The sequence below is a fragment of the Leptosomus discolor genome, chromosome 1 (genome assembly GCF_034619465.1).
Source record: "Leptosomus discolor isolate bLepDis1 chromosome 1, bLepDis1.hap2, whole genome shotgun sequence".
In the NCBI taxonomy this organism is placed as follows: Eukaryota; Metazoa; Chordata; class Aves; order Leptosomiformes; family Leptosomidae; genus Leptosomus; species Leptosomus discolor.
Window position 1 is genome coordinate 218,631,282 of NC_141391.1, and position 22,475 is coordinate 218,653,756.

Genomic DNA, 22,475 nt, shown 5'->3' on the forward strand with positions numbered 1-22,475 from the left:
CGTGGGGGTCTGCCGGCACCTGCGGGGGGGCGGGGGGGGGGGGGAAGGACAAGGGATGCTGAGTGAGGGGACAGTCACCCCTGGGACACGCTGCCCGGGATAGAGGGGGGACCTGAGCCACAGCGCTGGGGCAAAGCCACGGCGGGGGGTGGTCATGGGTGTCCTTGACTGAGGGGGGGTGTCTCCCAGATGCTGCCCGGGCCATCGCGGCGCTCGGTGACGGGAGCGGCACCAGAGGCGGTGTGTGCTCGCTGCGGTGCCAGAACAGCCACGTCCCATGGGAGCCCTGCCAGCCCGGTGCGCCTGCCGCGGCCCAGTCACACGGCGCTGGCCGGGCGCCCACTGAGGGAAGGGTCAGCGTCGCCTCCGGCTCCGGCACCATCCCCAGCGCCTGGGCAGGGGGGACGGAGCAGGGACACACCCCCACTTGCGGGCAGCTGCCTGGCCCCTGCCCGCAGTGAAACCCTCGGAGGACGAGGCAGCACCTGCCCCTGCACCGGCACGTGGCACATGCCGTCCCCTGCACCGGAGCTGCGGGGCAAGCGAGGACCCCTCTGCGGGCACAGCCGGGCTCCCGCAGGATCACAGGATCACATGGTGTCAGGGCTTGGGAGGGACCTCGAAAAACCACCCAGTCCAACCCCCTGCCAGAGCAGGACCACCCAGAGCAGGTCACCCAGGAACGTGTCCAGGCGGGGTTGGAATGTCTCCAGAGAAGGAGACCCCACCACCTCTCTGGGCAGCCTGTGCCAGGGCTCTGTCACCCTCCCAGGGAAAAAGTTTTTCCTGATGTTCATGTGGAACCTCCCGTGCTCCAGCTTGCACCCGTTGCCCCTGGTCCTGTCACTGGCTGTCACCGAGAAGAGCCCGGCTCCATCCTCCTGACACTCGCCCTTCACGTATTTATAACCATTGAGGAGGTCACCCCTCAAGAGAACAAGAGGGTCCCCAAGAACCCTCTGGTGTTAGCGCAGCCGGTGCCGGCCCAGGGCTCAGGGCGGAGGGGGGAGCACCCAGAGGTGCCCCTGGTGCGGCTGGGCTAAGGGTGCCCTTGCACACGGGCAGCCTTGGGCTGAGGGCAAACCGCAGCAGCTCGGCAAGAGCCGAGTGACACCGCTGCCCCCGCACCGCAGGGCACCGTGTGGCCAGGCTGCGCTGCACGGGGCTGCACTGCAACAGCTGCACTGGCACGCAGTACCCCGCACCGCACTGTGTTACACGGCACTGCCCCGGGCTGCGCTGCCCTGCGCGGCGCTGCATTAACCGCACCACCCTGTTCTGAAGCACACCGCAGCGCCTGGCACTGCCCAGCTGCAGCCCGCTGCAGGCAACCACCCTGCACTGCATGGCACGGCACGGCACGGCATGGCACAGCGTGATACAGTACGGCGCTGCACAGCACTGCCATGGCACAGCACGGCATCGCATAGAGGCATGCACAGCATGGCACTGCACAGCACGGCACAGCCTGGCATTGCATGGCGCAGCACTGCATGGCACAGGACAGCATGGCACCGCACAGCCTGGCATGGCACAGCCGTGCATGGCACGGCATGGCACGGCATGGCACAGCCTGGCGCTCCGTGGCACAGGCTGGCACTGCATGGCATTGCCATGGCACAGCCTGGCATGGCACAGCCTAGCACTGCACAGCACTGCACGGCACTGCATGGCACGGCCTGGCCTGGCACGGCACCGCACGGCCTGGCACAGCCCGGCGCAGCTCGGCAGTGTCACCGCAGGCTCCCGGTGCCCCTGCCCGCGCCCCCCGTGGGTCCGGCCCCCCCCCCCCCCCGCCCAGCGAGCGCCGCAAGGTCACCGGGCCGATGCGTTCGGGCCGGGCCGCGGAGCCCCCGCAACCCCCCCGCACCCTCCCGCAGGGGCGGCCCCGCCAGCCGCCGCCGCCCGCCCACGGAGCCCCTCCCCGAGGCCTCGGGGCTGCGCTGCGCGGCCGGGGGCGGCGGGGCCGGGGTAGCCCGAGCGGGACCCCCAGCAGCGCGGGGAGCCGGGGGGCGGGGGGCAGGGGGGGTCTAGGGGACGCTCCCCACCACCCCCCGCCCCCCCTCGCTACGGAGACGGGTGGGAGCCGGCGCCGGGCGGGGCGGGTGCGGGGTCCCCGGGGGCAGGGGGGGTCCCGTGCCCCCCCCCCCCCGGCTGCCCCACGCGTGGGTCCTCCCGCCCGCCCGCCCCGGTGCCCGGTACCTGCTCGGGGGCGCGGAGGGCGGGCGGGCGGCAGCCCCGGGGACGGCGGCTCCCTGCGCCCGCTGCGCCCCGGCAGCGGTAACCGGACACCGGCGGCGGGCGGGACCCGCTCCATGGCCCGAAATGGCAGCGGCCACCGCCGCTCCTCCCCCGCACCGCCCGGGGAGCGATCCGCCCCCCGGCAGCGACCGCAGCACCCCAGGAACGGACCGAACCCCGGGGAGGGACCCGCACCCCGGGGGTAAGGACCGGCACAAACGGGCAGGGACGCGCATCCCGGATAGGGGAGAGTCCGGAACGCCGGGGAGGGGCCCGCACCCCGGGACAGGGACCGGCACAACGGGAGGAAAGCGCACCCCGGGGAGGGACCCGAATCCCGGACAGGGACCGGCACCCTGGGAAGGGTCCCACACCCCTGACAGGGCCGCGCACCCTGGGGAGGGAGCAGCAACCCCGACAGGTACCAGCATCCTAGAGAGGGACTCGCATCCCGGGAAGGGACCGGCACAGCAGGGAGGGTCCTGCACCCCGGGACTGACCCGAATCCCGAACAGGGACCGTCACCCCAGGGCCCAGAGCAGCCCCATGGGACAGTGGCTGCCCCGGACTTGGCAGCATGGGCACCGATGGAGCCCGATATCGACGTGCCCTGCCCGGGGTGGGCAGCAGCTCCAGAGCTCCTGCCGGGCCCCGCACCCCTTCCCTGGGGAGCCCCAGGAGTCCATCATCGAAGGCGTCAAGGGCCAGATCCCTCCATCCCTCCGAGGCGCCATCCTTGGCCCAGCCAGCACCCAGAGGGGACCGGGTGGTGGGTTCCCTGCTCCCTCGGGACCCTCACCCTTGGCTACTGGAGTGGCATCTCAGGGGGCTGCAGTGGACCCGGGAGCCACAGACCATCCCAGGCTGCCCTGGTCTGTCTCTGCGGGTGGGGGGCTGCCCCACAGCAGCATGCACTGATCCTCTCCCCAGACGCTGCCCCATCTCCTCCTGCCTGCACTGCTTGCCAGGAGCTGCCCACCATCACGCATGGGGCGGCGCGGGGGGCTGCGTGGGGGGGTGTGAGGGGGGCCAGGGCCTGGGGCTCCCCTGGGTGCTTCCCCAGCTCCTCTTTCACCCACAGACCCGCTGTTTGTAGCCCCGCGGCCAGCCAGCAGCTCTGCGCAGCCTGGGCTGGCCGCTCCTTCCCCATCGGCTGCTGGGGTGGGGGATGTGCTGGCAGGGGTGTGGGGACCTGCCTGGGGGAGCTGGTCTCTCCTTAGGGTGCAGAGCCAGGGTGCTGGTCTGTTCCCAGGGTACAGATCCCTGCCCGGGATGTGGGTCCCTCTTTGGGGTGCCAGTCCCTGCCCATGGGTGCTGCTTCCTCATGGGGTGCAGGTCCCTGCCCAGGGTGCCAGTCCCCCCAGGATGTGTCTCCCGCCCCGGGATGCAGGTCCCTGCCTGGGATGTTGGTCCCTCACAGAATCACGGCATGGTTTGGGCTGGGAGGGACCTTCAGAGGCCACCCAGTGCTACCCCCCGCAGCGAGCAGGGACAGCTTCAGCTGGGTCAGGTTGCTCACAGTCCCGTCCGACCTGGCCTTGACTGTTTCCAGGGAAATGTTTCCGGGGATGGGGCATCGACCCCCTCTCTGGGCAGCCTGGGCCAGTGTGTCACCACCCTTAGTGTAAAAAATTTCTTGCTCATATCTCATCTCAATCTCCCCTCTTTCGGTTTGAAATCGTTACCCCTCATCCTATCACTCCCTTCCCTGATTAAGAGTCCCTCCCCACCTTTCCTGCAGCCCCCTTTCAGCACGGGAAGGCTGCTAGAAGGTCTCCCCGGAGCCTTCTCCAGGCTGAACACCCCCAACTCTCTCAGCCTGTCCTCACAGGGGAGGTGCTCCAGCCCCCCGAGCATCTTCGTGGCCTCCTCTAGACCTGCTTCGTGTCTGTCTTGTGCTGGGCGCCCCAGAGCTGGACGCAGCCCTGCAGAGGGGGTCTTACCAGAGCAGAGCAGAGGGGCAGAATCCCCTCCCTCGACTTGCTGGCCACGCTGCTCTGGATGCAGCCCAGGAGACCATTGACTTTCTGGGCTGCCAGCGCACATTGCAGGCTCATGTCCAGCTTTTCGTCCACCAGCACCTTGCTGGCAGCGCTGCTCTCGATCCCTTCATCCCCCCGCCTGTAGTGATACTGGGGTGATCTGCGAAAGAACTCCACAATCCAAGTTGGTTGTGCAGCAGCTCTGTTTATTACAGCTCTGCAGCACTGAGTGCAGAGAGGGTCCAGTGCCCTAAGGATGCTGCACCCTGAGCCGCGGGAATTGCGTCCTATTTAAAGCAACAAAACTTACATATTTATGTATTTATCACTCTGTCCCGCTTTGGATGTAAATTAGATCTCTTCCCCCTTGTGCAGGCGCAGTCTTCCCCTTCGGGGGTCTTTTGGTGCTCTTGGGGAAGAAGTAAGAGTTCCTCGATAGTCTTCCTCATGATTGTCCTTTTGAACCCATCCTCCAGAGTGCGCAGTTCAGGCACAGCTGGGCAGTGTCTTCCCCCGCGACCACAGCTCAAGGCAACATCCCCCTCTGTGGTCACGATCTGTAGCACAAATACAATTCCTCCCTCATCCCCATCTCACCTAAAACAATGAAGCAGGCCTTCGAGTGATCAAGACCCTACTTGAGCACAATGAAGCAGGCCTTCAAGTGATCAAGACCCTACTTAAGCCCTGCCAAGGGCAGGGGGTTACATTCCTGTTTACCAAAGACAAGGCTAGCTAGCTAATATTGCAGAGACTAAAGCATATCACATATTTCAAAAAGAATATTTTCAGATATTTTCTACTTTCCCATATCAGGGGATTGCCCAAACCCAGGTGCAGGACCTTGCACTTAGCCTTGTTGATGAAGCTTGTGAGGTTCATGTGGGCCCACTTCTCGAGCTTGTCCAGGTCCCTCTGGATGGCCTCCCTCCCCTCAGGTGTGTTAACCGCACCACACAGGTTGGTGTCATTGGCAAACTTGCTGAGGGTGCACTCGATCCCACTGTCATACATAGTCCCAGTAAGGACCTCTGAAGGACATGAATCATCATGATCTCCCTCTGGACACTGGGCTGTTGACCACTTCCCTTTGGATGAAAACATCCAACCAATTCCTTATCCACTGAACAGTCCATCCACCAAATCTGTCTCTCTCAAATTTAGAGAGAAGGATGTTGTGGGGGACCGTGCCAAAGGCCTCACTGATGTCCAGACAGACGACATCCGTAGCTCTTCCCTTGCGCACTGACGTAGTCACTCCATCACAGAAGTCCACTAGGTCAGGCAGGACTTGCCCTTGGCGAAGCCATGCTGGCTGTCCCGAATCACCTCCCTGTCCTCCATGGGCCTCAGCACAGCTTCTAGGAGGAGCCGTTCCATGAGCTTCCCAGGCACGGAGGGGAGGCTGACGGGTTGGGAGTTCCCAGGGTCCTCCTTTCTGCCCTGTTCAAACGAGGGTGAAACGTTTCCCTTTTCCCAGTCACTGGGGACTTCCCCTGACGGCCGTGACTTTTCAGACGTCATGGAGAGCGGCTTGGCGACTGCATCGGCCAGTTCCCTCAGGGCTCTGGGATGCAGCTCGTCAGGTCCCACAGACTTACTGAGGTTCAGGTTCCTCAGGTGGTCACAAACCTGATCTTCCCTTACCATGGGAGGGACTTTGCTCTCCCAGTCCCCACCTTGCAGCCCATCCACTGGAGCAGTGTGGGAAGAGAGGCTGCCAGTGAAGACGGGGGCAAAAAAGCTGTTGAGTACCTCAGCCTTCTCCTTGTCCATCGTGACCAGCTCGTCGGTGTCCCCAGGAAACAGCAGCCTTCGCTAAAAGGAGGGTCTGCCCGGCATGTCAGACCCTCTGTTCCCCTTAGAAGGGAGTCCCCTACAACTATACTCTGTCTTTTCTTCCTCATGATGGTGGTTGTGATACGGGGGACGGGCCTTTCTGGCCTTGGCAATACCCTGGCGTAGATGGACCATTGGCCACATCATTCGTTGACTGGCCTTCCGCATCCAGAGCCTGGTACCTGTTGTATGCAGGCACCTGGGGGGGCAAGGTGGGCAAGGAGGGGGTTCACCTGACACCCCAAGCGTGGTCTTGCCTCCACTCTTTTCTCTAAGGCACTGCCCTCAGCCTGGCAGGAGGAGGATACAGGATCCCCTTGATCTTGGCTTTTTTCTGGTGGCTGTTCCTGTGAGTTAATGCTTAATCCTACGGTGGTCAAGTTACGGTCAGGACACATTGGTGCATCTCACAGCATCACACCGGCTGGTCTGGGCAGATGCAAGGGGCTCAGGAGGGGCTGGGACATCCCCTGGGAATCAGGGGTGGCAGCTGCTGGAAGCCCACGGTCTGCGGGACAGGTTTGTTCCAACACTTGAACAATTCAAGCCTCTCCCTGAGGTTACTTTACTTCGGCGTGTTGATGAACTTTGATTTCAGGGAAAGAAAACAATGTGGTAAAGGAAGCCACGGATTCTTTGCTGAACTTTTTAGGAGAGCGAGGACTCAGAGTATCAAAACCAAATTACAATATGTAGAAAAGGAAGTCAGGGATTTGGGCCATCTGAGTAGTGAAGGGAAATGTAGAATTCATCCAGAAAGAATAAATGGAATTGCGGAATTGCCCCTCCCGCGAACAAAAAAGGAATTAAGGAAATGTTTAGGGTTAACTGGCTGTTGTCATTTGTGGATAGATTCTTACGCACAGAGAACAAAAGGGTTATATTCAAAATTACTAAATGAAGAACCAAATGTTTTAACTCGGACAGAAGAAGGAAAAAAGCTAGTACAGCAATTAAAACAAAGTTTAATCACTGCTCCTGTGTTAGCACTGTCGTCCTTAGAGAAGCCATTTAATTTGTTTGTCACAGCAGATGAGGGAACCGCCTTAGGAGTTCTAACTCAAGAGTGGGAGACAAATGACAACCAATAGCATATTTGTCCAAACTTTCGGACCCGATATGAAGGGGTCTTGTGAAAACGGGGAAGTCAATCTGGTCTTGGGCAGCTGGCACCGAATATGCGACAGATGCAAATCAGGAGAAAAATAGTAATCATTCAGTTACAGCAACATTTACAGGTTCTGTTGGATTGCCGGGGATGAATTAAAAGCTATGGGTATAACACAAGGTTTACCACTAATATAACAACACCACCACACACCACACGCACACATACACACTGACAACAATAACAACTCGCCTGCTGCAGGCCCGGCCGCCTGGCAAATAGACAAGCCTGTTGAACAGGGATACGGTGGGACAAGAGACAGTAAAGTCGCGACAAACAAGAACCAAGGATACACTCAGGGAAGCACAGACACGCACCTGAGGAGAACAGGTGAAATACCCCCGGGGAGGACAAGCGCATCTCTCGGCATCGGCTGAGGTCAATCATCGTACCCACACGGCGTCCCGAGCGGGGGGGATGGAGAAGGAGCGAACTCGTCAGTCTGTCCGGTCGTCGGTGTGGTTCCGAGTTGATCCTGTCCCGATTTGTGGGCCGAAATTGGGGTGATATTTATACTCGGACTTTTACATGACACCACCAGGGTATAGGTGCGGGTGGGGATGACCACAGACAATCTGATCGCTTCTGTTAATGCCACCAAGTCCGTTAATCCACACCTGCACGGCGGGAGGTGGTGGCTCCTTTGGTTCAGGGCAAAGAGAACGGGGGGCTGGGACCAGAAGGCCTCCGCCCCGTCTCACCCTCCTCCGGGCATCCATCTCACACCAGATCTCGATCCAGCGACGGTTGCCCCCTGCCCAGGGCCTGCCACTTCGCCCAGCGCTGAATTTCGTGCTTCCAGGCGTGCAGCTACAGGGTGGACGTGACTCGGACCTTGGGATGAGCTTTGTGCTCTCTCTACACCGGGGGCGGCCAGCATGTGTACAGGCAGGAGCTGCCCCTGCCCTCGTGGTAGGAGACAGCAGAGAACTGACGTTCGGGGGAGTATTAGTAGTAAGTACACGCCACCAAGTGACAACTATTTTGACCCAGAAGGCGGGAAGACGGCTCACCGATTCCGGAATATTGAAATAGGAGGCGATGTTACTAGAAAAAGACGATGTAATTTTGACTACCAGCTCATGCCTTGATCCAGCCCCCTTCTTGTGGAAGGGAGAAATGAAGCGCGAGGACCTTGCACGCGGTGGTGTGGGTACAACAGAGCACCAAACCAAAGTCCGGCCTGACGGGAAGGAAATACCTTTCCATGCAGGTCTTTGCCTGTTGATTGACGGTTCCTGAAGAGGAATTCAAGGCAAAGGGCACAATGGCTCTGCAATTCCCGAAGGAACGAGCCAGGAGATAAATGAAGCAGGGCGACTACCAAACCCCTGGTCAGCCCAGACATGTGAATTCTAGGCTTTAAACAGAGCCTTGCCATTGTCAGAAGGGAAAGAAGGAACAATTTAGGCTGATTCAAGGCATGCCTTCGCAGTGAAACAAACCCTTGGAAAAATATGGGAAGAAAGAGGCTTAATCAATAGCAAGGGTGTTGACGAAAGGTCACAGTCACGACAGACTGGCCTGCCCCGCTGCAGAGAAGTGGACACTTCGTTATGGAAGCGCTGGGGAGCACGGGGGATGGCTCCACCTGACGGGCTTCCAAATTACATAAAAAATTCAGCATTTTATATCCTTTTTCTGCCAAGTCGTGGTCTTTAACCTATTTTAACATCAGCATGCATGTTCTGCCCACTGGTAATTTTGACATTTACAATGATTGGTCCATGCTATTAACTAACTTCATTAGCATTCCTATACTAATATAATCATTGGTTATCTTACTGATCAAGGTCTCTGATATACGAATTAGGATGGGGAGGAGGTGAGGGTCTTCACCTCAGCATTCCTTAGTTCCTCTGGTTTCACCCCATAAGATAAGAAGACACGCCAAGAACGGGCACTTTCACTCCCCGTCTCCTGCCTCCCTGTTCTGTTCTGGACAACTTCCCAATGAGCAGCAGCTTTATCTCTGACCTTCTTTGCAAGGCAGCAGCTGCTGTTTCGGAGCATCAGGGAGGTTTGGGGTATTTCTTACTACAGTGTAAACTAATTTCATCAATACATGGCGGTAGTTATTCCTTAAAGCAATGAAGTCGTTCACTAAAAGCAATTAGTTATCAATGAAAGTAATTACCTATTCAAAATGCAAACTCGATTATAACAAGGGGAGGGAATTAACACATGAGGAATTCACTAGACAAGTACGAAAGCGTTTGTCACTTCCAAAGGAGATTGCGGGAGTCCATGCGAACGGGCATCCAAACGGGAATTCTTTTAGGGCCAGGGGAAACAGCCCAGCTGACGGAGCAGCCCAAGAGACCGTGAGTGTGTGTACCCTCACCCCACAGGTACCGGCGCCAAAGGCAGCTCCTGGATTTACAGAAAAAGAGACAGAAACATGAGGAGAGTTGGGAGCCATAGAGGCAGAAGGTAAATGGATTCTCCCGGAGGGAAGAGAGATGTTAAATAAACAAGTCACGCGGGCAATAATGGCTATTTTACATCAAGGCGGTCACCGGGGAGCAGGAGCAACGTGCGACTGGGTTTTGAGGAAGGGTGGGTGTGTGGGAATTTACACGGTGGCGAAAGAGATTCGTGAACGATGTGCGATTTGTAAGAAGGTAAACAAAAAGGTTCTGAGGAAACAGCCCCCAGGAGGAAGAGAACCGGGTCTCAGGCCCTTTCCAAGGCTACTTGTAGACTCTGCGGAATTGCCACGAGTAGGCAGGCTAAAATACCGCTGAGTTCTGCTGCAAATCCGCAGTGGGTCCGAAAAACTCCTCTACGCACAGTGAGACCAGCAGAGATGTCCTTTGTTAACGGTGCGCCCCGGGGACACGGGATCCTTCCCAAAGATGTCCACCGGCACGTTGCAATCCGCAGATATTTATACAGTAAATTCACACATATTCAGCCCATACAATGCATATTTAATTTCATCCTCTCAACGGCTGGTTCTTCTTCTCTCACTTCTGATGCAAATCAGCGCGCAGCCTCGGTCAGTCTTCTGTTGTTCCCTTGTGAGTAGGGGGTGTCATTTGGGTGGGTGGACGGGGAGTCGGAGGTCTCGACCACTCCTCGAATGGACCATGTTTGGTCAGGGAACACGTCCTTGGCTCGCAGGCTCTTGGCTCGTACCTGCTTTGGTCACGATTCAGAGATTATACCATGGGTACCATCATAAACCCTGCCTTGCAGACATCTCGGACGGCAACACACTGTCCTTGTTTCTAACCACTAACAGGTCAGCGGTTCATGAACACCTTGGGTCTGGGATTTTACAGAGGCATGCTAGCAGCATTGGCAATACAGATTTTATTTTCTATTTAATCATTTATCCTATTTGAGACTGATCTACCTAAAATTATCACTAGTCATCCTTACTAATATCTACTAATTAGAATTCTTGATATTCAAACCAGAATACGAGGAATAAGGGGTTTTCCAACAGCATCACTGGTGCATAACAGGTTTCAAGTTTCTCTGGTTTCTAAACCGCAGTCGCCTGGTGAGGTTTCTGTGCTCACAGCTTTCAGAACACGCACACAGGTCTGACGTTCTAAATCTGATGATTTTATGCAACAGTTCCAGTGGATCATCTTCCTGGACGGGTAGAAGCTTACCCCATGACAACAGCTACTGCCGCTGGAGTAGCCAAAGTGGTTTTAGGACAAATCATTCCTAGATATGGAATGGTAGAAAATATAGATTCCGATCAAGGCAGCCATTTCACCTCCAAGGTGCTCCAAGGAATTATGGAAAGCTTAGAGATATCCTGGGATTTCCATACTCCCTGGCACCCACCTTCTTCAGAGGATGAACCAGACGATGAAAAAGCAACTATCAAAATTAGTCTTAGAAAATAAACTACCTTGGACTAAATGTCTACCCAGAGATTCCCTGAGAATTCAGACCTCTCCTAGAAAAGATACCGGCACATCGCCTTGTGAGATGTTCTTTGGATTGCCTTCTCTGGGTAAAAGAGGCGACTTTCCCCTCTTTGAAACCAAAGAAACCTCAAGAATTGTACACCGGGGTTGTCTTCTGCTTTGTCTTTTCTCAGGAATAAAGGGCTTTTGGCCCAAATGCCACCTCTTGAGTTTGTAGTTGACACCATCCAGCCTGGAGAGTGGGTTTTGATCAAGTCCTGGAAAGAGACCAAATTGCAACCTGAACGGGAGGGCCCGTTCCAGGTATTACTGACCACGGAGACATCGGTAAGAACGGCTGGGAAAGGCTGGACTCATGATACCAGACTCAAAGGATGGGTGGACCCTCCACTCGAGGATGGACAGTGGCACGTACATCCACCTGAAAACCCCTGGTGCCTTAAATTAAGGAAACAGTAAGTGTGTAACAGGGGAAAAAAAAAAAAGACGTTGTTAATGAGGCGGTGGTGGCAGAGACTTTGTGGTATAGAAAAGCATAAATTTGGGGAACATGAGGGAAAAATAAATACCGATTTGGCAAAAATGATAGATTTGAAACCTGAGAATGAATGGAAGGGGGCGACAGGCTATCCGGGTAAGCTATGGGTAAACGCTGAGTGAGGGGAGAGTTCCACCAACTATGAAACCCGAGGCTTGCCAAGTTCCAAAGTGCGGAGGTTCAGACAATCAGAGAAAACAGTAGCCAGGATAAATATTTGTGCCCGGAAAATCATGGATGAGATGATAGGGGGCCACTCTGGGAGGGACGGAGCAATGTTTGGTTTACAACTGCTGTTAACGGCTGGACTGCCCCCTGTGCTGCAGGGAAACCCCCGAAACAGAAACTTAGTGTGTTCAAGGGAACTGTAGAGCCCCATGGTCAAAATCTGGGATGTAATCCCGTGATGCTGACTGTTAAAGAAGCTGAGGAGGAAGTTAAACAGAACGTACGGGTTTGGAGCAGATATAAGCGGAACAGATCCTGTTGCCAGGCTTAGAAGGGTACCGTGGTGTCACGGGTTGAGGCTGGGCCGGCCACTCACAAGTGACAGACGCTCTCTCTGAACCCCTCTGCCCTCCCAAAAGGGAAAAGGAGAGAGAACAAGGGAGAGAGACTTTACGGTCTGGAAAAGAAAACTGAAACAGCTTTAATGGAACAGTATCAATAAAAGAAAAGATAAGAATAAGGAAATAATGAAATAAATGCAATATGTACAAATAGATACAAACCCAACACCAAACCCAACTCCCCCCACCCCGATGACGACACGTCCCCCCCACGCTGCAGGGCTGGCACTGGGGCAGTCCCAGGCCGGACTGGGCAGCCGATGGAACCGGGTGCAGGAGCTGGACTCAGGCCCTGGATTCAGGGACGCACGGGGCGGCATCGACGACAGAAGGACAGACAGAGCCCTCCTCAGGTGTCGCCACCGAAGAAGAGAGATGGACCCTGGTGACCCCTCAGCTTTGCACTGACCGTGCCGTCCGTGGGGTGGAACACTCTGTGGGTCAGGTTTGGGTCACCAGTCCGGTTCGCTTCTCCCTGCAGGGGCGGCCTTTTTCGGGCTGGGGACCCTTTTCCCTCCCGGCACCCCAACACGGGGTACAAGACTCAGCAGTGGCCTCGGTCGCTCCAAGAACAAGCCAGGGCCTCTGTGCATCCCATCCCTTGGTACGAACTATAACCATCAGGCCTTGTCACTGCTGGGAGCAGTCGCTGGCTGGAAGAACATGCTGCTGTTTCAGAAAATGCCGTTAGTTCGAGCCTCAGCTACAGGCCGGGTCCTTCAGGCTACGCCATGGGCAAGGGCTTTCAGCAACATCCCCTCTCCCTTGAATCCCTGTCATCACGACAGGAAGCTGGAAAGGCGACAGCAGGGGATGAAAGGGGGGCGTTTCCTTCTGAAGTCCCCAAGGTCTCGAGACATGACTTCCCTTTACCTCTGCAGCGACAACCCGTGTGTTTACAAGCACACGGACGGACCCAGCCGCAAACGCAGCGATGCGTGTAGACGTGAACACCGCCCCGTTCATCTGGCAGCCTGTGCCAAAACCCCGGGTGCCCCGGAAGGTTGCGAGCCAAACCCGAAGCCCCGCTGCAGTCGTGTCCTCTGCGCAGCCGCCGCAGGAGCCGCTGCTTCGGTTTTTCATTTGGTCTCCCCTTTCTCGGCCGTCGAGCTCCCTGGTTGCCAGCACAGCCTTTCTGTCACCAGGTGGAGACAGCAGCCCAGTCTGTGGTCAGCCCCAGAGCCACCTCTCCAGTGCCACGCTGGAGCAGAGCAGCTGCCTAGGAGTAGGGTTTGCGGGGAGGTGTGAAACCCACCAAAGCGACCGCGGCCGCCTGGAAAGGATGACGGTGTGGAGGGATGGGTGTAACCAGCTGTGGACGGCTGCTGAGAGGGCTGGGCGGTGAGGCGGGGGTTCATTTCCCTCTTTTGGTGAGCGATGGCCTTTGGGGAAGGAAAGGAGGAAAGATGAAGGGCTGCCAGGCACGTCCGTGGGCCTGCTGCGTGGCCCCGTAAGCCCTGCTCTTTCTTTTGAGATGTGGTTAGAATGTCAGAGTCACAGAGTCATGGAATCATTGGGCTGAAGGAGACCTCTGAGGTCGTCACGTCCAACCGTCAACCCAACACCACCGTGCCCACTAAACCGTGTCTAGAAGCGCCACGTCTACGCGGTTGTTGAACACCTCCAGGGATGGTGACTCCACCACTTGCCTGGGCAGCCTGTTCCAATGGTTGACTACTCCTTCGGTAAAGAAGCTTTTCCTGCTGTCCAATCTAAACCTGCCCTGGTGCAACTTGAGGCCATTTCTCTCGTCCTGTCGCTTGTTCCTTGGGAGAACAGACCGACCCCCCCTCACCACAGCCTCCTCTCAGGCAGCTGCAGAGAGCGATGAGGTCTCCCCTCAGCCTCCGCTTCTCCAGGCTGAACACCCCCAGTTCCCTCAGCCGCTCCTCACAGACCTGTTCTCCAGACCCCTCCCCAGCTCCGTTGCCCTTCTCTGGACACGCTCCAGCCCCTCCATGTCCTTCTTGCAGGGAGGGGCCCAAACCTGCACCCACCATTCGAGGGGCGGCCTCACCCGTGCCCAGTACAGATCCCCTCCCTGCTCCCGCTGGCCACCCCATGGCTGATCCAGGCCGGGATGCTGCCGGCCTTCTTGGCCACCTGGGCGCACTGCCGGCTCGTGTCCAGCCGGCTGCCGACCAGCACCCCCAGGCCCTTTCCCGCCGGGCACTTCCCAGCCGCTCCTCCCCAGCCTGCGGCGCTGCGGGGGTTGGTGTGACCCGAGGGCAGGACCCGGCACTTGGCCTTGGTGAACCTCACGGCACTGGCCTCAGCCCATCGATCCAGCCTGTCCAGATCCCTCTGCAGAGCCTTCCTGCCCTCCAGCAGACCAACACTCTCACCCAATTTGGTGTCATCTGCAAGCTCCCTGCGGGAGCACTCGATGCCCTTATCCAAACCGTCAATAAAGGTGTTCAACAAGACTGGTCCCAGGACTGAGCCCTGGGGGACACCCCTTGTGACCAGCCGCCAGCTGGGTTGAACTCCATTCCCCAGCACGCTTTGGGCCCGGCCATGCAGCCGATTTTGAACTCAGCTTCGAGGGCACCTGTGTACGCCACGAGCGGTGGCTTCCCTAGGAGAATGCGGCGGGAGACGGTGCCAAAGAAGAAAGTCCCCCTGCATTTCCATTCTCTCCTCTCGAAAACTGAAGCCAGAGTGTTGCCCCTCTCACCCTCAGCCCCTCGCTGGCCGGCTCCTGGCAGCCATCTCAGCTCTCCCTGCCCTTCCAAAGTCGGTTCAAGACGGAGTGGGTGTGCTGCTCCGTCCCCCCCTGTCTCTGGCCATCACAGCATTTTTGCCTGGGAGCCTCCTTGGGCAGGGGCGGCTTCCTGGCTCCCAGGGTGGACATCCCTCTCGGCTGCTGCACCTGGGTCCCCTGCGTGTTTGGCTCTGGGCTTCCTTCCCTGAGCGGTCCCACACGCACCGAACGGGTCGCTGCAGACCACGGGGGTCTCTTGGCTGCAGCGCTGGGGGTTGGGAGGTGGCAAAGCAATGGCCGGGATGTGGCTGTTTAAACCAGGCTCGGCTAACGGAGCGTTTCTCTCCTGTCCGTGGCTCCCGGGGAGGGCCCACGGGCACTTTCGGATTGAAGGGCTGGAGGGGAGTGTCCGTGTCACGCTGAGAACTCACCCTGGGAGCGCCAGTCCCTGCCCCCCTCAAGGAACCAAGCTGCCACAGCAGCCACCAGAGCAGGCGCGGGACGCTCCCGCGCCCGGGGCAGAGCCTGCGGCACCCACCCCTCGGGCACCCAGCCCTCGTGGGAAGGCACGTTGGCCAGCAGAGAAAGAGGCTGTCACCCAGCGGAGCAGGGCCGAGGGGCTTCTCTCCCAGCGCAGCTCTCTCCTCTGCCTCCTGCAGCACAGCGTGCTCCTACGATCCCGTTAAGGCCGCCCTCGTCCACTCCGTCTCTTCACCCAGCTCTTGTGGCCAAAGACTTTTGCAGCTCCAGTGCCTGTGGGCCAGAGGCCGCGGGGACAGGAACGGCCTGGAGCTGCGGGCCGTACCAGAGCCACCCCTTGCCACAGGAGAGGCGAGCGCTGAAGAGCGCGGGCCTGCGAGGCAGAAGGTTTTCCTCGCCTCTCCTCTTGCTCTCGCAGGCCAGCAGAGCAGCTGGCGCCTGTGGCCAGGCCACAGGGGGTCGGCGTTGTCCGGCGCCGCCACCGGCTGCTGGAAAGCGGGCATGGCTGGTCACTCTCTCCTGAGGGTCCCAGTTGCTTCAGCACCTGGGTTCTCCTCCGCCGTTTCGTTCTCCCCAAGGAAAGTCGCACAGACGAGGTGAAGGAACAGGACTGTTTATTCAGGGCAGAGCCCGTGGGGGCCCTGGCGTCAGCTCTGCACACAGCTCCAGCAGCACAGGCAGCGCAGCCTCCTCCACGCCCTGCGGAGCCGGTCTTGCAGCGGCCGGAATCGGGAGGAAGGATTGCTCTCGGCAGCTCTTAGCTGCAGCAGGGTCTCAGCCGCCAGGTTTGACACGGAGAGGCTGATGTCGTAGGTCATGCCTTGAAGGGCTGGAAGAGTGAGGGACAGAGCCCAGGTCAGATCAGGCAGAGCGCGGATCGGCGGGGAGCCCAGGAACCCCTCCTGTCAGGGCCACCCGCCCAGCTCTTCCCATGGCCAGGAGGGAGCCGCCGGAAGGTGCTGGCCACAAAGACCCCACGTGCCCCTGAAATCTCTGCCTGCTCTGCCCGTGCCGCTCGTCGTCCGCGCAGGCAGCAGAGCCCTGCCCAGACAGGGCTCCCATCTCCCTGCCCGGGGTCTTTTTTCCTCCCTGCCAGCCCCTGCTGCCGCCCCGCTGCCCTCACTCACCCTTGGAGATGACGTGGAGTTCTTCCCGCTGCCCCCTGCCACGGTGTCCGAGGAGCCCTAGGAACACCCAGCCCGTCACAAACCCCGCTGGCCCCAGCAGCACGGCTGCCACCCGCCAGCCCAGCCACCCGCTTCCCTCCCCTTGGCAGGGCTGAGCCCAGGGCCTTCCCCGAGCGTGACGCCCAAGGGCAGGGGTGGGAGAGGGCAGCAGGGCGACCCGTGGGGGCCCTGGCCCCGCACCGGCTGCTCGGGGCTCTGCAGCTGCAGGGCCGATTGCTGCTGCCGGTGCAGCGGGCGGGGCTGGGGCCGAGCTGCAGTGGGGCAGGGAGGGACCCCGGGGGGTCGTGGCTCACCCATGAACCTGACGGCCGCCTCTCGCACGGACTCCTGTGGGCTCAGCAGGTACGGCAGGGACTGGTGCAGGTACTCGCCTGCTCTGCCGCTGTACTCTGCCAGCTGGAGAGAGGACGAGGGGATGGAGGGAAGGGTTGGTGCCGTGTCCCCCTTGGCGGGCAGTCCCTGCCCCCAGGACTGGCCTCCCCTGCCGGGACACACACGCCCCCCGGCCAGCAGCCAGCTGGTGCCGGGCTTTGGAGGAGGCAGGGGGCTGGGTGCTCCCCGGGGATCCACGGTGCCACCCTCTGCCAAAGCCCAGCTGGGCCAGGGCTCTGTTGGCACCCCCGGGCTCAGGGAGGGAGAGGAGTCTGGAGACGAGCCCGCGGGGAGGGAGCGTGTGGGGTGCAGGCTGGCGGCGATGGGCTGCAGCCGTGGGCAGGGGCACAGCTGCCAGCCCCGCACACCGGGCATTGGGGGCAGGGGGCTCGCACAGGCCGCATCTGGGGCTTCGCGGCCATCCTTACCAGGTACTCGCCCACGGCCCCTGTCTGCTCCGTCTCCAACAGCAGCGCGAGCTTCCGCTTCTTGAGGAACTCGGCAGCTTCACGCAGGGCTTCCCGAGAGGCCTGCAGAGCAGCAGAGACGGGGAGATGGCACCGCTGCCCAGGGCACAGGACCTGCGTCCCCTGCACCCGTGCCAGGCTCGGGGCCTTTCCTGGCCCCTGCCGGGAAGAGGCAGCAGCTGGGGAACGCGTCCGCCAGCGGGTTCGGTGCCCGGGCGGAGGAGTGGGGCAGCCCCCAGCTCGGGCACCTGGGGCAGCCGGGGCAGCGGGACAGGGGTCCCCCAGAGCTGCTGCTCTGTGGCCAAGGGCAGGGGGAGGCTGGAGCGCTGCGGTCCGAGAGGCACCAGGGCAGGAGGCGGCGGAGCCACCTCCCGGAGGTGGAGCTGCAAAAGTCTTTGGACATGTGGAGGTCGGAAATCCTCACCTCTGCCACGTGCTTATTCTCGTTGTGCAAGTGGAAGAAGAGTGGGAGCAGGCTCCCGACCACATGCCTTTTCAGTGGCTTTCTTCCATCTTCCACTACAAGTGCCATCACCTCTTGGAAGAGGCAAATGGAGAGCAGCTGCACATGGTTGCCTTCCTGGTGGAAAGGAAGAGGGCAAGACCTCAGCACGGGATGCTGCAGGCCCGCCTGGGCACGGCTCTGAAGATCCGCAGGGCACAATGTGTCCGGGCAGCCGCCAGCCCCCGTGGTGGGGTCACAAAGCCTTACGTGGTCAAAGAGCAGCCGGAGAGCGAGAGCAAGCTGCAGAATGGTGGGGCTGGCAAGTAGCCAGCGTTTGGCCCGGAACACCTTGCTGAAAACAGAGAGGGTCATCCCGACCACCTCGGCATCTGCATCCTGCAGCAGCTGAACGAGCCTTCGCAGCAGGTGGTACTTCACTTTGAGGGCCTGTGTGGAACACGACGCCGTAGTGTGAAGCCCTAAAAGGCTGCATTGCCCAAACTGCTCTGGCGGCTCAATGCCACGCTGCCCAGAAGCCCAATGCCTGCCCCGAAGGACTTGGGCCAGTGCACGGGGAGGCAGGGGCGCTGGGAGCAGCTGCCACAGGTCCCGAAGCCCAGCCAAGTCCCAGCTACGGTGCTACCCAGCCCCCCTTCCGCAGCCCCACGTGCCAGCACGGCTTCAGCTGGCTGCCCCCCTTCTCACCATCGAGGGTGTCTTGCAGAGCACGAGGAGGACTCTGAGCACCAGGCGATGCATCTCTCTGCTCTCCCCCTGCAGGAACCTTGGGACGAGCTCCAGCATGCAGTCACCCCATCCCGTGACGTCAGGGCAGGCCAGGAGCTGAAACCCACGGAGCAGTGACAGGCCTGCCGGGCCAGCAGGGCCCCAGCACAGGGCACGGGCACCGTCCCAGGCAGCTGAGCCCGACGGCAGCAGTGGCTGCGCAGAGCCCCTGGGCTCCCTGCCCTGCGCCGCGGGGCACAGGGCGCAGGGCGCTCGCCCACTCCGCTCTGTGCCAGCCCTCGGCAGCCTCTGATTCCTGGGCCTGGGAGGAGCCGTGACGGCAGAGCGAGAGCTGGCACAGAGCGGGCAGAAACACAGGTGGGGACAAGTGTCGCCCCAGCAGCAAGGGGCCAAGGGCACGCGGCGGAGCCCACCCTCTGCCCCAGCCCCTCTGACTGGGCTCCCCCCGCAGCTGCAGCTCCGAGAGGGCAGAGTGGTGGGAGGCAGCTCAGCGCGGCGGTGCTTGCCATCGGGCTCACCTCGACAAGGAACGCCATGGTGGGGACCTCCCAGCGCAGCTCCTCCCTGCAGAGCGCTTCGACCAGGTAGCACAAGAGCGGGGAGCGTATGCTGCTCGGCAGTCTGCGCATCTCCCTGCAGGGGGAAGGCGGCACCGTGGGCAAACCTCTCCTGGAAGTGACTCACCGAGGCCTGCTCCTTCCCCACCACCCCTTCCCAGGAGAAAGGCAGTGCCCAGCACCAGCAGGACTCATGCCCCCACGCTCTGTCACTGGCCCTCAGCGCCTCCTGCGTTGCCCCGGCAGGATGCCCTCGGTGGGGCTGCCTGCAGACAGGCCCCCTGCTCTCAGCCGTCAGCCCAGGCCCCACCGGAGGGCACGCCGGCGTTTTGGGAGGTGGCTGCTCCTGTGCGCCCACCTCTCCCAGGCTTTTCCAGTATGCTGAGCTATCCCTTGGTGACAAGTCCCTCAGCACCCGTGGGTGCATCCCATCAGGGCCCACGGATTGATTGCGTGTGTCCCGCTTGCTTAACTGACCCCCAACCCAGTCCTCACCGACCCAGTCAAACTCCTCCTTTCTCCTGACTTCCTCTGGGGCCTCAGGGCTCTGCGGCTCCTGAGGACAGGCTCCAGCAGGATAGACAGAGGCAAAGGAGGCATTCGGTACCTCCGCCTTCTCTGTATCCTCTGTCACCAGGGCACCCGCCTCGCTCAGCAGTGGGCCTGCAGTGCCTCTGGTGTTAGTGTTGTCTGCAGGGTATTTGAAGATGCCCTTTCTGCTGTCCTTGACCTCCATTGCAGGGCTGAAATCCAAGGAGGCCTTAGCTTTCCTAGTTGCCTCCCTACATCCTCTGACAACAGTCCTACAGTCCTCCCAAGTGGCCATCCCCTCCTTCCAAGATCTACAGACTTTCTTCATCCCCTTGAGTTTGCCCATCAGTTCCATGACCGAGGGGTTGGATTGGGCGGGGTGCCCTATCTGCAAGGGAGGAATGGCAGGGGGAGTGGGGAGAAGAGGTCTCTCACCTGGCCAGCAGACCCATTGCCCAGTGTCTGGTCTCTGCCTTGAGGAGTGTGTCCCAGCCACGCTTACGTTCCACTTTAAACACCACGTCCTCAAGGTCAAGACAGCAGAGCAGCGCTTTCAGGGTCAGCACTGCAAACCTGTGTGCAGAGCAAAGCCCAGGTCACGCTGGGAGCCTTGGCCGCAGCCCCGGGGCCGTGGGAGGGATGGGAGGACTGGGGTGGAGCACCTGTTGGGGGTGGTGGGAAGGCAGTCTTCCTCCTGGCATTTCATCCAGAAGCTTTCAACCTCCTCTGGCATCTGCTCTGTGCTGAAGAAAATTTGGAAGAGCAGAGCCAGGAAGAGACGGGGGAAATGCTTCTCCAGCCACCCTCGGAAGAAGGGCACTGGCCGGAGGATCTCCCGCAGCACCCTGGTTGCCTGCAGAAAAGAAAACACGCAGAGACAGTGCTCAGTGCCAAGACGTCCCCATGGCAGGGCCCGAGCGTAGGAGGGTGAGGCTCAGGCGCTGCCTGGGGCCACGGGAGACGCAGGGGGAGCACCTGGCCCGGCTGCCCCTCAACCTGCCCCTAAGCCATGTTCCCAGCCCACCACGCGAGGCAGGGGGATGCAGCGGTGGCACAGGCTGGAGAGCTGCCCAGAGAGGCGACCCTGGGGGCGAGCAAAGGCCTGGTCCAGAAACTCACGGTCAGGGCAAAGATGTCGCCGTCGTCCCCATCGGAGGTGGACGTGCTGTGCAGCGGCCAGTCCTCCAGCACGCAGAGCAGCTCCAGCAGCACCTTCTCGGCAGTCGCGCTCTCGGACGCCATCGCCCTCCACATGGTCGCAGCAGCTCTGCAAGCCCAGAGCTCTGTGTCAGCGCGGTCTCGGCCACAGCACCGTGGCCCGGGCAACCGCGGGGTCCCAGGCTGGCAGCCAGGGACAGGTTCTACAGCCTGATGGGCTCTAAAGGTCTAAAAGTGAGCCCTGAGCCCTCGAGGCAGGTGGGCTGCATACCTGTCACACGATGGACTATAGCATAGGAGGGTCACCACCACATCATGGGGGTGCACGCGGGTCAGCTCCAGAAGGGCACCGTCCAGTCTGTGCTCAGCAGCCCCTTCCGTGTTGAACACGAGCCACCAGTAGATGCACCTCACAATGCTCGGCACCTGAAGGAGACATGGCTGAGGGTTGGAGTGCTGCCAGAGCAAACCCTTTCCCCAGCTTCCCCCGAGAAGTGCTTCCCGTCCCACCACCCTCTGCTGGCCTAAGAAGCTGTCAGGTGCCCAGCGGACCTGGGCTTCAAGGGGCACAGGATCCCTGGGGGGGCCACAGGCTACTTACTTCCTCCAAACTGGAGGGGTCGCTTCCCACAAGCACATCCAGCATGGCAGCGGGAGCCTCTGCATCGATGGAGTCAGAGTCTGTCATGTGCTCGATGGCCGCGATGGTGGTGGCTTCACGCTCAGCGGGCTGGAGGGATTCCCAAACCATCTGCAGGTGAAGGAAGGGCAGGGAAGAGGAGGATGTCCCCTCAAGTGCTCCAGCGGTGGTGCTGGGCTGACCAGTGAGAGCAGGCCCAGCCCAGGCGAGCACGGCTGTCGGTACCTGTGCTTTTCTGTGGAAGAGGACACGGGTGCCTTCCTGCTTCTGCTCCTCTTCCTCTTCTGGCAGGTCCCGAGTGGGTGGATCTGGCAAAGCCCGAGCACAGGCAGAGCTGAGGGGCTGTGGGAGAGGCTGGAGAAGGGAGCCGAGGGCCCTGCCCTCTGCAGGCAGGGGCAGCCTCAGGACTGGGGCTGGTGGGGACCCCTTCTCTCTGGCTGCAGGTTGGGGCTGGGGCTGCCCATTGTGTGGAGCATGGGCAAAGCGTGGCCGTGGGGAACAGCCCTGCCCCCTCTTTCCCTGCGGATGTCCACAGGGCATGGGATGGGATGGGATGGGATGGGATGGGATGGGATGGGATGGGATGGGATGGGATGGGATGGGATGGGATGGGGTCGAGCCGGCTGCAGCCACTAGCCCTGTGGTCCAGCTCAGCCACTCACCAGCCTGCAGAGGTTGCACCTTTTCCTCCTCATCAGGCTGCCATGCTGGGGCAGTGCCAGCACCTTCCTCCTCCTCCTCCTCCAGCCAGGGCATGCTGGGGGATCTCTCTGCCATGCCACTGAGGAGGCCTGGCCTCGAGGGCTCCTGCCACGGGGACGGGAGACGCCTTGGAAAAGTGCCACAGACGTGGGTCGGAAGGGAAGGAGGTGGCTGTGCAGGGGCTCCTCGCAGCCCTGTCCTGTCCCGTCCTCCGGGCAATGTGGGGTGGCTGCGTCACCGCCAGCTCTCATATCC

At 60.3% G+C, this 22,475-nt stretch overlaps 1 protein-coding gene across 1 annotated transcript; it reads right to left on the reverse strand.

Moving 5' to 3' along the window:
- Positions 1 to 16,061: 16,061 nt before the first annotated feature.
- LOC147416415 (maestro heat-like repeat family member 5) lies at positions 16,062 to 22,274 on the reverse strand. Its single transcript, XM_086462605.1, has 16 exons — positions 22,181 to 22,274; positions 21,744 to 21,826; positions 21,480 to 21,629; positions 21,150 to 21,304; positions 20,840 to 20,987; positions 20,383 to 20,573; positions 20,156 to 20,293; positions 19,151 to 19,265; positions 18,591 to 18,728; positions 18,153 to 18,332; positions 17,865 to 18,020; positions 17,689 to 17,823; positions 17,402 to 17,599; positions 16,895 to 16,997; positions 16,542 to 16,598; positions 16,062 to 16,243 (listed from the first exon to the last, which is right to left on the reverse strand). Exons 1-16 carry the CDS (start codon positions 22,272 to 22,274, stop codon positions 16,062 to 16,064), a joined length of 2,223 nt encoding a protein of 740 aa, XP_086318731.1.
- Between the last annotated feature and the right edge of the window lie 201 nt (positions 22,275 to 22,475).

Coding starts and splice junctions, on each gene's coding strand:
- LOC147416415 (XM_086462605.1), bottom strand. CDS start 22,274: ATGCCCTGGCTGGAGGAGGAGGAGGAGGAAGGTGCTGGCACTGCCCCA. Junction 21,630..21,743: donor TCTTCCACAGAAAAGCACAG/GTACCGACAGCC, acceptor CTTCACCTGCAG/ATGGTTTGGGAATCCCTCCA. Junction 18,729..19,150: donor CCATGGCGTTCCTTGTCGAG/GTGAGCCCGATG, acceptor CGTGGGTTTCAG/CTCCTGGCCTGCCCTGACGT.